Raw genomic sequence first — 13,060 nt, 5'->3', positions numbered from 1 at the left:
AATGTTGCTCGTCATTTTTGTCGCACCAGTAATGTTAGGTTCGGGGTGTGAATGGGTCTAAACTCAGAGGTAAATTTCTAATAAACTTCTGCCGCTATGCAGAAACTATCTCCTAAAAAAACGACAGGTTTTTGATTTTGGCTAAAAACGTCATAACCATAGGTAAAAAAAAACACTGGGAACACGTTGAATATAGATCAAAAGATGATCAGAATGAGGTCTCTAATTCACAGTAGAACATATAAATTAGCTGAAATGGATTGACTTAATGCCTAAACTGGTAGATGTTTGTTGCCAAATTCAACAAATTTTGTGAATATTTGAAAGCACTAGAAACTTGCTGACCAATCCCAAACATGGTAAGTTTAAAAGATACAATTCATGCATCCATGTTTAAATCAGCATTAAACATCATGAATGAACCAAAATGACATGAAACCACTAGTACATACAGCATAAAATGCTAAAGTGATGCAAAAGATTTTATCTTCAGATGTTTTATGGCTGTTTCAATAGATTTATTATGCTGAAAATTTAATGTGATTAGCAATAAATTTAAATGGAAAAAAATCCAAAATAAGAATTTCTTTTTTTTATCTATAAAAGAAAAGTTAGTATTAAAGTTTAAATAAGTACATTAAAAAAAGTAACAAAAAAAATAATTTTATATTCTGTTTTTTTCTTGTCTTTGGGAAATAAATAAAGAACATTTAAACTTTGTCATGTATAGAACTAATATACTTAACAATATTGAGCCTGTTAAATTGTCAAAGCTTGAGTGTTTTTGTGAGACCAAGTCGATTTAAGTTTCAGGAGGTGCAGATCTAAGACAGGATTTGAAAACATAAAGTTCTGACTATCATGATGGTGTTTTGTGTTTATAAACAAAGCACAAGATGTAAACATATTGTTGGTACTTTTTTATTTTTGCTTCTTCTACATTGTTGGCTTTAATTCATCACAATTTTCTCATCGGACTTCACATCTTTGTTTTCTGACACCAACTTTCCGTCTACCAAGGTCTGAGTGATGGTCACCACTTTGGTTTGGACTTTCTTCTTGTCGACGGCGTCCTCCAGTCTAGTGGAGCAACAAAAACGAATCAGGGATTTTTTTATTCAAGTAGACTGAATAAAGCAAACATGGAAAAATGCTCAAGTACTTAGGGGCTCTTCCTACTCACTTCAGCTCAGCTCCTCCTTCCAGAAGCCTTCTGTACTCTGCGATCTCGGCCTCCAGTTTCACCTTAATGTTCAGCAGCTGCTCGTACTCTCTCCCACTGTGCTGGATCTCACTGCGGATCTTGGTCAGCTCTTCCTGTAGCCTCATGATGATCGCATTGTACCTTTCTAACTCCATGCTGTAACGCATTTCGACGTCCTGCAGGCTGGCCTTCAGAGCTTCGATCTGTCAAGACAAACAGGAGAAAGGAAGTTACATTTCTTGTGCATCTAACCTACATGTTCCAGCTTTAAAGTTACAGCTATAGCTGTCATTGTTTAGGATAAAAAAAAACTATTTGTCATTTAAGTCTTGTTACATTTTATGCTAATTTTTTTGAATCATGCTGAAACCCTGTCATGCAATGAAAGTCCTTAAAAGATTGAGAAACAATTTGTGAAATTCCAGATTTCATCTTTGTCTTCAGATTTTTGCTATGAAGTTTTTTTTAAATAGTGTAAACTTCATTCACTTATTTGTCCCAGAAACAGACTTCAGAAGGCTGAAGGTGAATTTAAAACCCAAATATGATGCGCTTCAGAGCAGCGTCTTCACAATTTATGCCATCAACATAAATTAGTCTGTAATCAGCGTACATTTTGACTTACATTGCTGATTTGTGTATAAAATATAATCAATGTTTAAGAAAAGTTCTATCATAGAGCCCTGAGGAACTCCAATATTTAAACTCACAGTTAATGTTTTAAAAACAAGACTTTATAAAATAAATCAACCACAATGTTGCTCTTAACCTGTAAATGAGCTTCTTTGTTTTAGGTGGTATGTGACTAGAGTAGATTTGTGGTAAAGAAGAAGTACTCCTCATTAACAATTTGCAATATTTTTCTAAAATTCTTGTTTTTGAGGTACTGCCTACTGTAGATCAGGGATACTCTTAATATTATTCTTGGCACAAAAAATTTTTTAGGGTTGACTTCATTCATTTTTGAAAGTTAAAATATGAAAACAATTCCTGTAATATTATATAAGAATACTTTATTTATCCCACGGGGATAAAGATCATTTTCATAAAGTGAATCAGATTCTCTCAGTACTATAGGAACATGTTCAGTTACATTTGTACTCTCAACGTGAGTAAATAGTGGTTGCAATTGCTTTTACTTTATATAGACCACGTGTTTCAAGTCAAGGCCCAGCGGTTGAGTCCGGCCCTCCGGGTAATTATATTTGGCCCTTCAGATCATTTTATTTTATTGTTATTAATGGCCCGATGTTAACTTGCATTTATCTTTAACATGTATAATTTTGACAAAATATATTTTTATGGAGAGTAAAATGTTCAAAGTTATTTAAGGTTTAAGTTGATTTATTCTGGAATAATATTCCTGCCTTTTATTATTCATTATTATGTTAATAAGTCACAGTATTAAAGTTTTAAAGATTGGCATTCTTCTAGCTTTTTGGACTATTTTGGCATTTACTAAGATTTTTTAGGCTACATAAGAGTTTTGCTAATATTTCATCCACATGTTAACTGTTTTGACTAATTTAGGCTATTGCAGGTAATGCTATATATCTTGTTCATAGTTATGTAAAAAAGTTAAGGTTTTAAAGTTTTTAAAATATAGTATTAGTGTGTTCAATAAATGTTTATCCTGTTCGGCCCATGACCTAAGGTGTGTTTTGGATTTTGGTCCCTTGTGCGACTGAGTTTGACACCCCTGATCTAGACACTTCTTTTTGAACTATCTCTTGGGTACAACTTAAGGATCTTCTTGGTGAACAGTTACTTAAGTTACTTGGTGACTTATTTGCTCCAAGCCAGACGATTTCTCACCAGATTGAGTGCAGATTGAAGTTCGATATCAAGGGCTTGATGTTTCCTCCTAGTTTCACTCATCAGACTTGTGGCCTCCTTCAGGGCTACTGTGTTCTCAGTTACCTGGACCTGCACCTCTGTCATCTGGTTAAAAGAGAGATCACAGACATGGTACCTAAAAAAAATTCAATCAAAAGTCAGAAAAAACTCATAAATTCTACATTACCTGAGATTCGTGCCATGCTTTCACTTCCTGCTGGTTCTTCAGTGCTATCTTCTCATACTTTGCCCTCATTTCCTCCATGATCTTAGCAAGGTCCTGACCTTTAGGGGCGTCGACATCCACGAAAACGCCGGCCTGTGTGATCTGTGCGCGAAGTTCAGTGACGTCCTGTTGAGAAAGACTCAGTCAGTGGATGGCTTCCAGATGGAGATCAAAGAGTTTACCCTATCAAATGACCTGGTTCACCTACCTTCTCATGGTTCTTCTTCAAGACAATCAGCTCCTCCTTCAGAGACTCGATATCACCCTCCAGGTGCAAACGGAGGACATTGGTTTCATCCAGAATCTTTCTCAGCCTGATAACATCCGCCTCCACTGTCTGTCTCATTGACAGCTCATACTCCATCCTACCAACACAGGCCTCCATCAGAGATCAGCCAAATTCCTGTCTTATTTTGAAGCTGAATGCTTACTTGACTTTGAAGTCCTCTGCAGCCAGACGTGCGTTGTCAACAGCAATGGAGAGCTGGGCGTTGCCCTTGCACATGTCAAGGATCTAGAAGGAAACAAGATGATTTTTATTGTTTGTGACAGTGGGATTCTCTCTATGATGAACTGCTCAGGAGGAGAAACTGCAGAAAACTACTTTTTATGACTCATAAACATTTGTAACCCTCCCCTTCCCACAGCACTCTCAGAGTTGTAAAGATAAGCATGACACAACCATAAACAATAAAAATCCATCATTTACTAAGACATGTGACTCATCCAGAAGGTTTTGTTCTAACTCTGTACTATCCTAGAATAATTAGCTCTATATTTGACCAGAAGAGCCTGTGATCTACAGAAAGGATGAGGCTACACACCAGACTTGTCAACGCATGTTTAAGCAATCACTTAAAAAAAATTGTTTATGTAAACGCACAAGTTTTGAGTGTCTGCATTCAAAAATTTTGCATTCACAAGATGTTATGTCAATATTGGGGCTCTACCGCTATTGAATACACGTTGCAAGTTAAACCAGTTGAACTTTGACCAATCAGGGACTCTGATTTGGTAGTGGCGTAGGGATGGCGTCCATTTTAATTCACAGAAGTGCCAACTGTGACACCAAGTCTCTCATACATTGAAATATAGCTATGAAGGAAAAAGCCGGGAGCAAGATTCACAAAATTTGCACTGCTTTAACATTTTGCTCCAAGCCTCTTCCAACTGTGAGTGCTTTAGCTAGCATCCAGTAGTGACAGTCTAGTTTGTCCACCATAGGCTAAAAGAGTTTTCAAGAGCCTGCATTCAGAGCATTCTTGATCGCACATCACATGCCCGATGTGTTTGTAGCTTCAGACTCACCTTGGCTCTCAGCTCCTTGATGGTGGCATTGTACTTGCTGTAGTCCTTCCCCTCCAGCGGGCCTCTCTTCTCAATGGCCTCCCTGATCTTGATCTCCAGAGTGTGGTTTTCCTTCTCAAGTTTCTTCACCGTCTCCAGGTAGGATGCCAGACGGTCGTTCAGGTGTTGCATGGTGGCCTTTTCGTTGGCAATGGCCAGGTTGCCAGAGGTGTTAGCGGAGTGGTAGTCATACCCACCACTACTGAATCTCCTGCCGCTCCACGAGCCCATCGAGGTGGAGGAGATCCTGGTGCCATGGCCCCCTGCTCCCCCAGTGACGCTGTAGGCATAGGTCGTCTCTGTAGGCAGAGATCTGTCAGATATTTGGCGTCTGAGCAGGGATTCCATGTCGGTAGGGACGCTGAATCTGGTGGGGAACAAGAACAGAGAATAGCCACTGAGAGTGGAGGACAAGGGAAGAGTTTAGGGTCTTATATACCAAACTGGATGCGTACTACTTCCTGCCACTCCTCTCCTATCTATATTGCATTTTTACTATCTTCTCTCCTCTGGTTAGACTTTGTCCAACTTTTCTACGAGTCAAAGTCAAAAAGGCGTGCTTCCATCTTGATCTTCTGTAGTAAATTACCTTTGTCTATGGAAACTCAACACGAACAGCCCTCTATTTGCCGTGTCATCAAATCCAGTAAAATCGAATCTTCAAACATTTCTCTTCTGGAGCACAGGAGTCCTTTGTTGTCCAAAATACTTTGACTTCATTAGCAGGAGTTTGAAATTACTTCATATTACAGCCAGCATGCATGCTATTTTAAGTCTGCAGATACTCTCCTGTACACTACTACTGCAGCTTGATCTGATATGACTTACTCCAGTTTGAGAAGGACAGGTTCATGTTTGTAGAAGAATGCCAAAGATTTTTAAATCAAATTAAACTTAGAAGATAAAAACGCCTTGACTAAGTAAGATCCTTTTTAACAGAGGAATGAAATATTTTCACTGGTTTATTGGTGAAGAGAAACCAACACAAGGGCCTTTGGTTATAGGTGGTCCAGGTGGAGAAACTGCTTTAAGTGATTTCACCTTCATCTGTTCATTTTCTGGCTAAACTGGAGACTCTAGCTGCCCCCCAACCCTGAATTCCTTCACTAACAGCAGGTATAATTCTAGTTGAACCTTGGAACCAATAAATTTCTTTCAAGAAAAGCTGACTGACAAAGTTACAGCGGAGGAAATACTATTTGACGCTTGCTGGTCTTTTAGATTGGCCACTTAAAAATGAATTAACAGTCTGTAATTCCAACAGGTTAATTTGAACAGTAAGACATAGAAAATCACAAATAAAGTCAAGAAATCCACTTTAAAGAATTTCTATAAATTTGTCTGGATTTCATTGAGGGAAATATTTATTTGAACCTTCTTGCTGGAAAAACTTAGTACTTTGTGGCAAAACTTTATTATCAATCACAGAGCTCAGAGGTTTCTTCTAGTTGATGAGGAGGTTTCTACACTTATCAGGACGAATTCGGGTCCACTCTTCTTCACAAATGATTTCTAAGTCATTATGATTTGTTGGCTGTTGCTTTGAAAACTCTGAGCTTCAGCTCTATCTATAGGTTTTCTATAAAATTGAGGTCCACAGACTTGCAGGCATGGCAGGTTGGTTGGAAAACATGCTGGACATCGGCCTTGGAGGCCTGGATTTGGACGTTCCTGTGTTAAACCATTGCAGCGTTAAGTATTCCCAATAGCTTTCTTGGTGACTGTAGTTCCAGTTGCTTTCAGATCATCAACTCGTGCTTTTGTTGTAGGCTTATTTCTCACTGTTTTCATGATTATGCAAACCCCTTCGGGTTTGGAACCCTAGACTTGTAGATGGACTAATGGTCATGTTCCTGTATTTATATATACTGTTCTGGTTGAACCAGAATTCTAAATACTTTTTACCCCTCAATGAAATGGAAAAAAATGTACATACACTTTTTAACGTCGATTTCTTAATTTACTGTCTCACTGTTCGCATGAAGGTACCATTACGATGCAGACATTCAGTTTTTCTGATTCTGATTCTGATTCTTTCTTGGTGGGTAAATCTACAAAATCTGCAAATACTTTTCCAAATACTTGAATTGCTGCAACCCAAAATGAACAAGCAAAAAAAATTAAATTAGTTTTAAAAACTCTAAAGAAAACGTGTGTTCTCCAGGGTTAGACAGCTTTCCATGCTGGAAAATAGACAGATGTGCCTGAATTTATCAGTTCTGATAAAAGAGTGGAACTAAATGACCACAGAAATGTTCAGTCTTCAAATTTATGTGACAAAAAAAAACTTTTTTTATTGTCATAAATGTATTTAAAGTAAATATGAGGAGAGGAACAAACCTTTTTTAAGTGTTTGTAAATGTTTTATAGATAATTTTTTTAATGGTTAATATTTTTATTTTTACATAAATTGAGGTTTATTTATATTGGATGAAATAAAACACAAACAGAGTATGTCCAAAGGTTTTTATTGAAAATTTCCATCACCTCAGAACAGCAGTCAGACTGAACAGAAGAAAACCAAAGATGATGACAATGTAAAAAAAATGAGTTTGTTTAGATTTAGTTATTCTGGAAGTTTCTCCGGATAGTCGCAGTCGCCTCTTCTGAACGTTTGTAAACGGCTGCACACATAAATAAACCGAGATGAAATAAATAAAAATGGTTCTGATTTTGCCCTGTTGTGTTCATTTGTTTTGTGCATCAGCTGGGATCTGAAAATGGTCACATACTCTGTCTGGGGGGCTATTGACTAGTCTGTGAGCCTAAACATTAAATGATGTGAAGAGAAGGTTTCTCTGCTGGTCTTAAAGGTTCTTGGTCTCTGTGCTGGAGGAGACCACCTTGCCGTCCACCAGGGTTTGTGTGACAGTCATCACTTTGGTTTTCACGGTTTTCTGCTCCTCCAGAGCATCCTGGAGCCTAAATAGTGAAATTAAAGTTACATTTATTGTCTTAGAAAGTGTGCAGTGATCTTCTGAAGAGGCTGCTGCTCACTTGAAGTCTTCTCCGTCAAGGAGCCGTCTGTAGGTGGCGATTTCTGCCTCCAGCTTCATCTTGGTGTTGAGCAGAGCCTCGTAGTCCTGCGTCTGCAGCTGGATCTTGTTCCGCAGCTGTGTAAGCTCCGCCTCCAGGCCCAGAATGATGGCGTTAAGCGACTCAACCTCCATGCTATAACGTATCTCTGTTTCCCTTAGCGTGCCCTCCAGCGAGCCTTTCTGTAAGAGCACAGCGTGCACCGGTTAAACTTTAACTGTCGCCATGGTGACGGAGCAGCAGAGTATGAAGCTTGTGTCAACACAGTTAAACAGGGCTTTAGGGGAAAGTGAGAGTGCTGAGCGAGTGTGGAAGTAAACTAAGTGTGTGCTGACTCGGGTTTCTCACCAGGTTCCTCTGTGACTCCAGCTCGATCTCCAGGGTTTGAATCTGTCTGCGCAGGTCGTTCATCTCCGTCTGCGCACCCTTCAGGGCTTCTGTGCTCAGCGACACCTGAGTCTGGACTTCGATAATCTGCAGAGAGACAACAATTTCCAAATAAATTAATAAAAAGCTTTTTTTTTCTCTAAAATATATGAGATAAGATAACTATTCACAAATGTAGGAGAGGCCTTCTATTATTCATGATGCTCTGTGATCCAAATTTAAATTGAACAAGCTTTATTGTGCATTAAAGATCTTTAGCTTCATCTTTTTCAGAGTTCATATCTAACTGTTCTTACTTTTTTCTCCTTGAATTTCCAAAATGAAAATGGAATTCTTTATCTTACTGACTATATTTGTAAATCTCAGCTTAAAAATTTTGTTGAGGTCATGTCTGAGTGCCTTCCCTCATTCCGTTTTTTGATTATTTTTTATGTTTGTAAATGCCATCAACTTTTTTCTCATCTTTCATTTCTTTCTTTTCCCTCTTTGCTAATTCTGGGTTCTCTGGAGATCACCTACAGTTAGCAGAAAGTTGTTTTGCCTCACTGTCCCCTTATGCAATTTCCAGTTAAGACAAAAATCAATGTAGTTTCGTGGTATGAATTGTAACAACTGGATCATATCGTATACTGATGCGAATTCTCTTGGGTTTTTTATGTTTTTTCAGCTCTGAGATGATGAAGTACCTGAGATTCGTGCCACGCTTTCAGCTCTTCCTGGTTTTTCTGTGCCATCTTTTCATACTTGGCTCTGATTTCTGCCATCATTTGTGCCAGATCTTGACCCTTAGGAGCGTCAACGTCAACGTGGACTCCTGACTTTGAGATTTGGTTACGGAGCTCCATAACTTCCTGGAGAGACAAGAACAATTGAGTAGTTAGATGAACATGTCAGAAAAATCTAAAAAGAAAAAAGTAAATAACACCTTAACTTAAACACACAATGACATGAGATTACAGGGATGAGCCCATATATGCAAACAGCATCCTCAGAGGGTGTGTATGTTTGCTTACACGGTGTTCAAAGGTGAAAAGTTGTTTTTTTTTTTAACCAAATTGTGGTGAAGGTCTGAACTTAATCCAACTCACATTTTCGTGGTTCTTCTTGAGGTGGATGAGCTCCTCCTTCAGGGCTTCGATCTCGCTCTCCAGGTTCATGCGGCTCAGGTTGGTGTCATCGATGAGCTTCCTCAGTCCAACAATGTCGGCCTCCACAGATTGGCGGATGGCCAGCTCAGACTCAAATCTATAGAGCGCACAGCAACACTGGGGCTTAATAACTGGTTTGAATGGGCAAATAAGATCATTATTTGGTGATTATAGACCCAGCTGGGTTTGGTAAGTCATTTTAAAAAGACCGCAGACTCCAACAAATATGACTCAAAGGTGGTGGCTTCATGAGTAATGAGTGCATCCTTAGACCATGACAGTATGCATTCATCCTAAAGCTCCTCAGTAGTAAAACAGGGAGTGTCTGCAGATGCTGTTATTTTACAACCACAGCAGAGCGCCTTACTTCACTCTGAAGTCATCGGCGGCCAGGCGAGCGTTGTCGATGTTCAGAACAAGGCGGGCGTTATCGGTGGTTGCATCGAATATCTAAAGGAGTTCATAAAATAAAAAAAAAAGAATATTACAAATGCATAATCTTTTGTTTCTGATAAAGTTTGATTAAAATGCAACAAAACATGAGAAACAGTAAAACAGCATTAAAAACTGCAGCCTATTTGCTCAAACTCGTGCTAAGCTTGGAATCAAGTTTTTAGAAAAACAGTTTGTCAGACATAAAAACAATTAACATTTAAATACAATTTTCAAAACAAAATGAAATAACTGGATAAACGTTTTCAAAATGTTACATCTTATAAATAAAATAACATGCTCCAATAAACAAGCTATAGCCGATTGTAACTCATGTAGGATGATGTAGAAAACAAACGTTTAAACCTTTGGGGTTGTTTACCTAACATTACTAAATCATAACTAGGTGAGACTCGTTCATATATCTTTGATCAAAAGGTAGATTAAATGTCAGATCCAGAAGGTTGAATATTCAAACTCTTTATAAATATACCAATATCAGATATCATATACACTTAATAATAAATACCACTAAAAAAGGGAATAAAGACATTACTTTGGCAAAATATTAGTTTAGTTTTGTAGATGTTTATGAAAATGCTAAGTAGGGAGGAACTACGTAACTTAACCAAAAACATGCAAGTATAAAATATAAAAACTCTGTTGATGTCGCATGATGATCTCAGAAAGTAAACAAATGAAAAAGTTTCAATCTGTGATTGAAAGTGACTCTAAATTGCTAAAATTAGATTGTGGCTAAGTTAGCTGCTAATCGCACAAATGCTAAGTTTGCTAACCACAAATGTTAGCATTAATTTATTTATTGTTATTTACAAGACTTAATACACAACAACACAACTGAAATATTTCTTAAATTTAAATTATGACGATATGATGTTTATAATTGTATTAAATTGGTTCCTAAATAAATGTGTATTTTTTTGATACTTGAAATCATTTTTTTTGTTACTATACAGAGGTCCCTTGCTGCATTGTCGTTCGTCTTTTGCAGTCTTGTGTTTTTTATACTTTTTTCAGTGCGATTTTGCATACTTTTTTTTTTACGTGAAGCATTGTGTTCTGCGCCCTGATTGGCTGTTGACTTTGTCAATCAATCTCCCCAGTACTGTGTCTCCGGTTTAGATAGTGTTCAGTTGACCAAAATCTACATAAATCTGATCGATTGTGAATCTTTGCTTTTATTCTATCATACAGGATTTATTTTTCTATAAAGGTTTCAAATGGGCAAATTAAATGAGAGAAAAGTTGATAAAGTGTGTAGTAAGGTGTTTTACATCCTTAAAACGCCCGTAGGCGTATCCTATTTCCTGGATTTTGTCTATCACTGGTTATTTTTATAACATAGCCTTTGAGATAAATGAGGAAGCACTAATGCGATGACTGTGCTAAAGTTAGGCAGCTAGCCACAATTTAGATTAGTAATAAAATCTGGCAATGTTTTAATGAACTGAAATGTTTTTTCAGCTAGAAATTCTTAAATAATTCTTACATGTTTTTCCAAAAGTGATTAAAAAATGGCCGGTGAGCTACTTTCGCAACTAGCTTTCACTAACGCTAAGCTAGGCTACTTACCTGCTAGTCTTTGTCATTCATTGAAAATCTACATTAGCAAACCAAAACATGTTTTTTATACATTTTAAATAATTTCACATGAAATGTTTGTTTTTTAATTTAATTGAGACAAATATTTTTCTGCATTTAACCATAAAGGTTTGTTCTATATTAACCTGCAGCAGAGTACAGGGTCAGTCCTCCACCTGAAACAACAGATGGCTGTGCTGTTTGTTTTAGCCGGGTTGTGCCGGGTTTAAAGAACCGGGATATGGCAGCGTGAGAGGACGCTGCTGTTGAATCAGGATCTGTCCTGTATTTGCATCAGGAAGGTGGAGGCGGTGTCGGGTCTTTTTTGTGCGTGCGTGAGGTTTGCATGAGTTTGCTGGCCGGTCTGTTTAAACTTTGCCTCTGGGAACCATGTGACTGACAAATGCTCTGTTGGAATAAACAAATGTCCTTGGCTGTTAGTAAAATAAACACAACCTTTTATCAAAGACGGTTGGCTCTGATGGAATATTTTCAGATAAAACTTTGCAAAAACTTCTTTGGAAACCAGCTCAGTGGAAATTTGACCTTGATCTGGCAGGGGAAAGATAAGGTTTCTGCATGTTTCCCACATAAATACAGGTTTCTGAATGAGGGCCTCCTGCAGAAACATAGTATTTAGCTTTCTTTTTCTGGCTCAAACGTTGTTAACTTTTTGACTTGGCAGGACAAATACCTGAAACAATTAAGTTAATGTTTAGTGTTCAGATCTGTTTGTGATTATTTGTCTTTTAGGGTCAGGCCCAACCTCCGTTTTCTTTGTCTCTGGTATCCTGTCTACGTAAACTTTGACGTCTCAGCATTCCTTGTTAGCTGTGTCCAGCTTCCTGCTGAATGGAAGACGGTTCTGAGGAGATCTAACAGAATTTCACTTTACTTTGAACACATTTTTAAAGCTCACTGTGTCCTTGTTTTGTGTTTCTCAATATGTTTTAATCTTTGACTTCTCAGAGATGACCTCTTCCTCTTTGCACCTTTGACGTGTGTTTGCCTTATAAATCTCATGAAGCCGTACGAGTCTCACCTTCTTCCTCAGGTCGTTGATGATGCTCTGGTATTTGCTGTAGTCTCTGAAGTCGGGGCCGCTCTTCTCCAGGGCCTCCTTGATCTTGATCTCCAGCTTGTGGTTGGCCTGCTCCAGGTTCCTCACCGTCTCCAGGTAGTTTGCCAGGCGGTCGTTCAGGTTCTGCATGGCGAACTTCTCGTTCCCCATGATGTCTGCGCTGTTCCCGCTCACCTGGACGCTGCTGGAGAAGCCCCCCGCTCCAGAGGCCATCCCAGCTCCCAGAGAGGAGCGCACGCTGGAGGACACGCTGATGCGGCTCCCCCCGGCACCTCCGTGGATGCTGGAGGCCCTGTAGACAGGCAGGGAGGCGCGGGTGACTGACACAGCGGAGGGCCTGCTGCTGGTAGAGGAGCGCACAGAGTAGGTGGTTTGCCGGGAGGTTTGCATGGCTGCAGCTGACTGAGGCAGGCTGTGAGGGAGACTGAGGTGCAGGCTGGGCAGGCAGAAATCTGAGCTCACACACTCAAGGCGGGTAGCAGAGGGGAAGCCGCAAGGTTTTTAAATCCTGTGGGCCAAGGCCCGCCCTCAGACCGCCCCTCCATCCTGGTCAGCCCTCTGGCTCCACCCACAGCACACATTCTTTTGCCCAAACTCCACATCTGTTTAGCTATGAGGACTTGAGAGAGTGAAGATCTTTAGGAAACTTTAGAGGAAGTTAAGTAACACTTGAAAGACTAACAATAATTCACATTTATTTATAATTCTGTCCTGCAGCAGTCCTGGACTTTCTTACTGTGCCTTTTAGCTAAAATTAAATT

The 13,060-nt window shown here is 38.9% G+C and overlaps 2 protein-coding genes across 2 annotated transcripts; both read right to left on the bottom strand.

Annotated features, from left to right (window-relative positions):
* Positions 1-905: 905 nt before the first annotated feature.
* LOC112158952 (keratin, type I cytoskeletal 18) lies at positions 906-5,028 on the bottom strand. Its single transcript, XM_024292677.2, has 7 exons — positions 4,575-5,028; positions 3,698-3,780; positions 3,475-3,631; positions 3,228-3,392; positions 3,020-3,145; positions 1,184-1,407; positions 906-1,080 (listed from the first exon to the last, which is right to left on the bottom strand). Exons 1-7 carry the CDS (start codon positions 4,959-4,961, stop codon positions 951-953), a joined length of 1,272 nt encoding a protein of 423 aa, XP_024148445.1. The 5' UTR covers positions 4,962-5,028; the 3' UTR covers positions 906-950.
* Positions 5,029-7,065: 2,037 nt separating this feature from the next.
* Positions 7,066-12,788, bottom strand: LOC112158950 (keratin, type I cytoskeletal 18). Its single transcript, XM_024292676.2, has 7 exons — positions 12,261-12,788; positions 9,552-9,634; positions 9,125-9,281; positions 8,723-8,887; positions 7,998-8,123; positions 7,611-7,831; positions 7,066-7,535 (listed from the first exon to the last, which is right to left on the bottom strand). Exons 1-7 carry the CDS (start codon positions 12,687-12,689, stop codon positions 7,421-7,423), a joined length of 1,296 nt encoding a protein of 431 aa, XP_024148444.1. The 5' UTR covers positions 12,690-12,788; the 3' UTR covers positions 7,066-7,420.
* Between the last annotated feature and the right edge of the window lie 272 nt (positions 12,789-13,060).

This window comes from Oryzias melastigma, linkage group LG7 (genome assembly GCF_002922805.2).
Source record: "Oryzias melastigma strain HK-1 linkage group LG7, ASM292280v2, whole genome shotgun sequence".
In the NCBI taxonomy this organism is placed as follows: domain Eukaryota; kingdom Metazoa; phylum Chordata; class Actinopteri; order Beloniformes; family Adrianichthyidae; genus Oryzias; species Oryzias melastigma.
The sequence above is the reverse complement of the archived record's forward strand: the minus strand, read 5'-3'. Positions and strand labels throughout refer to the sequence as shown.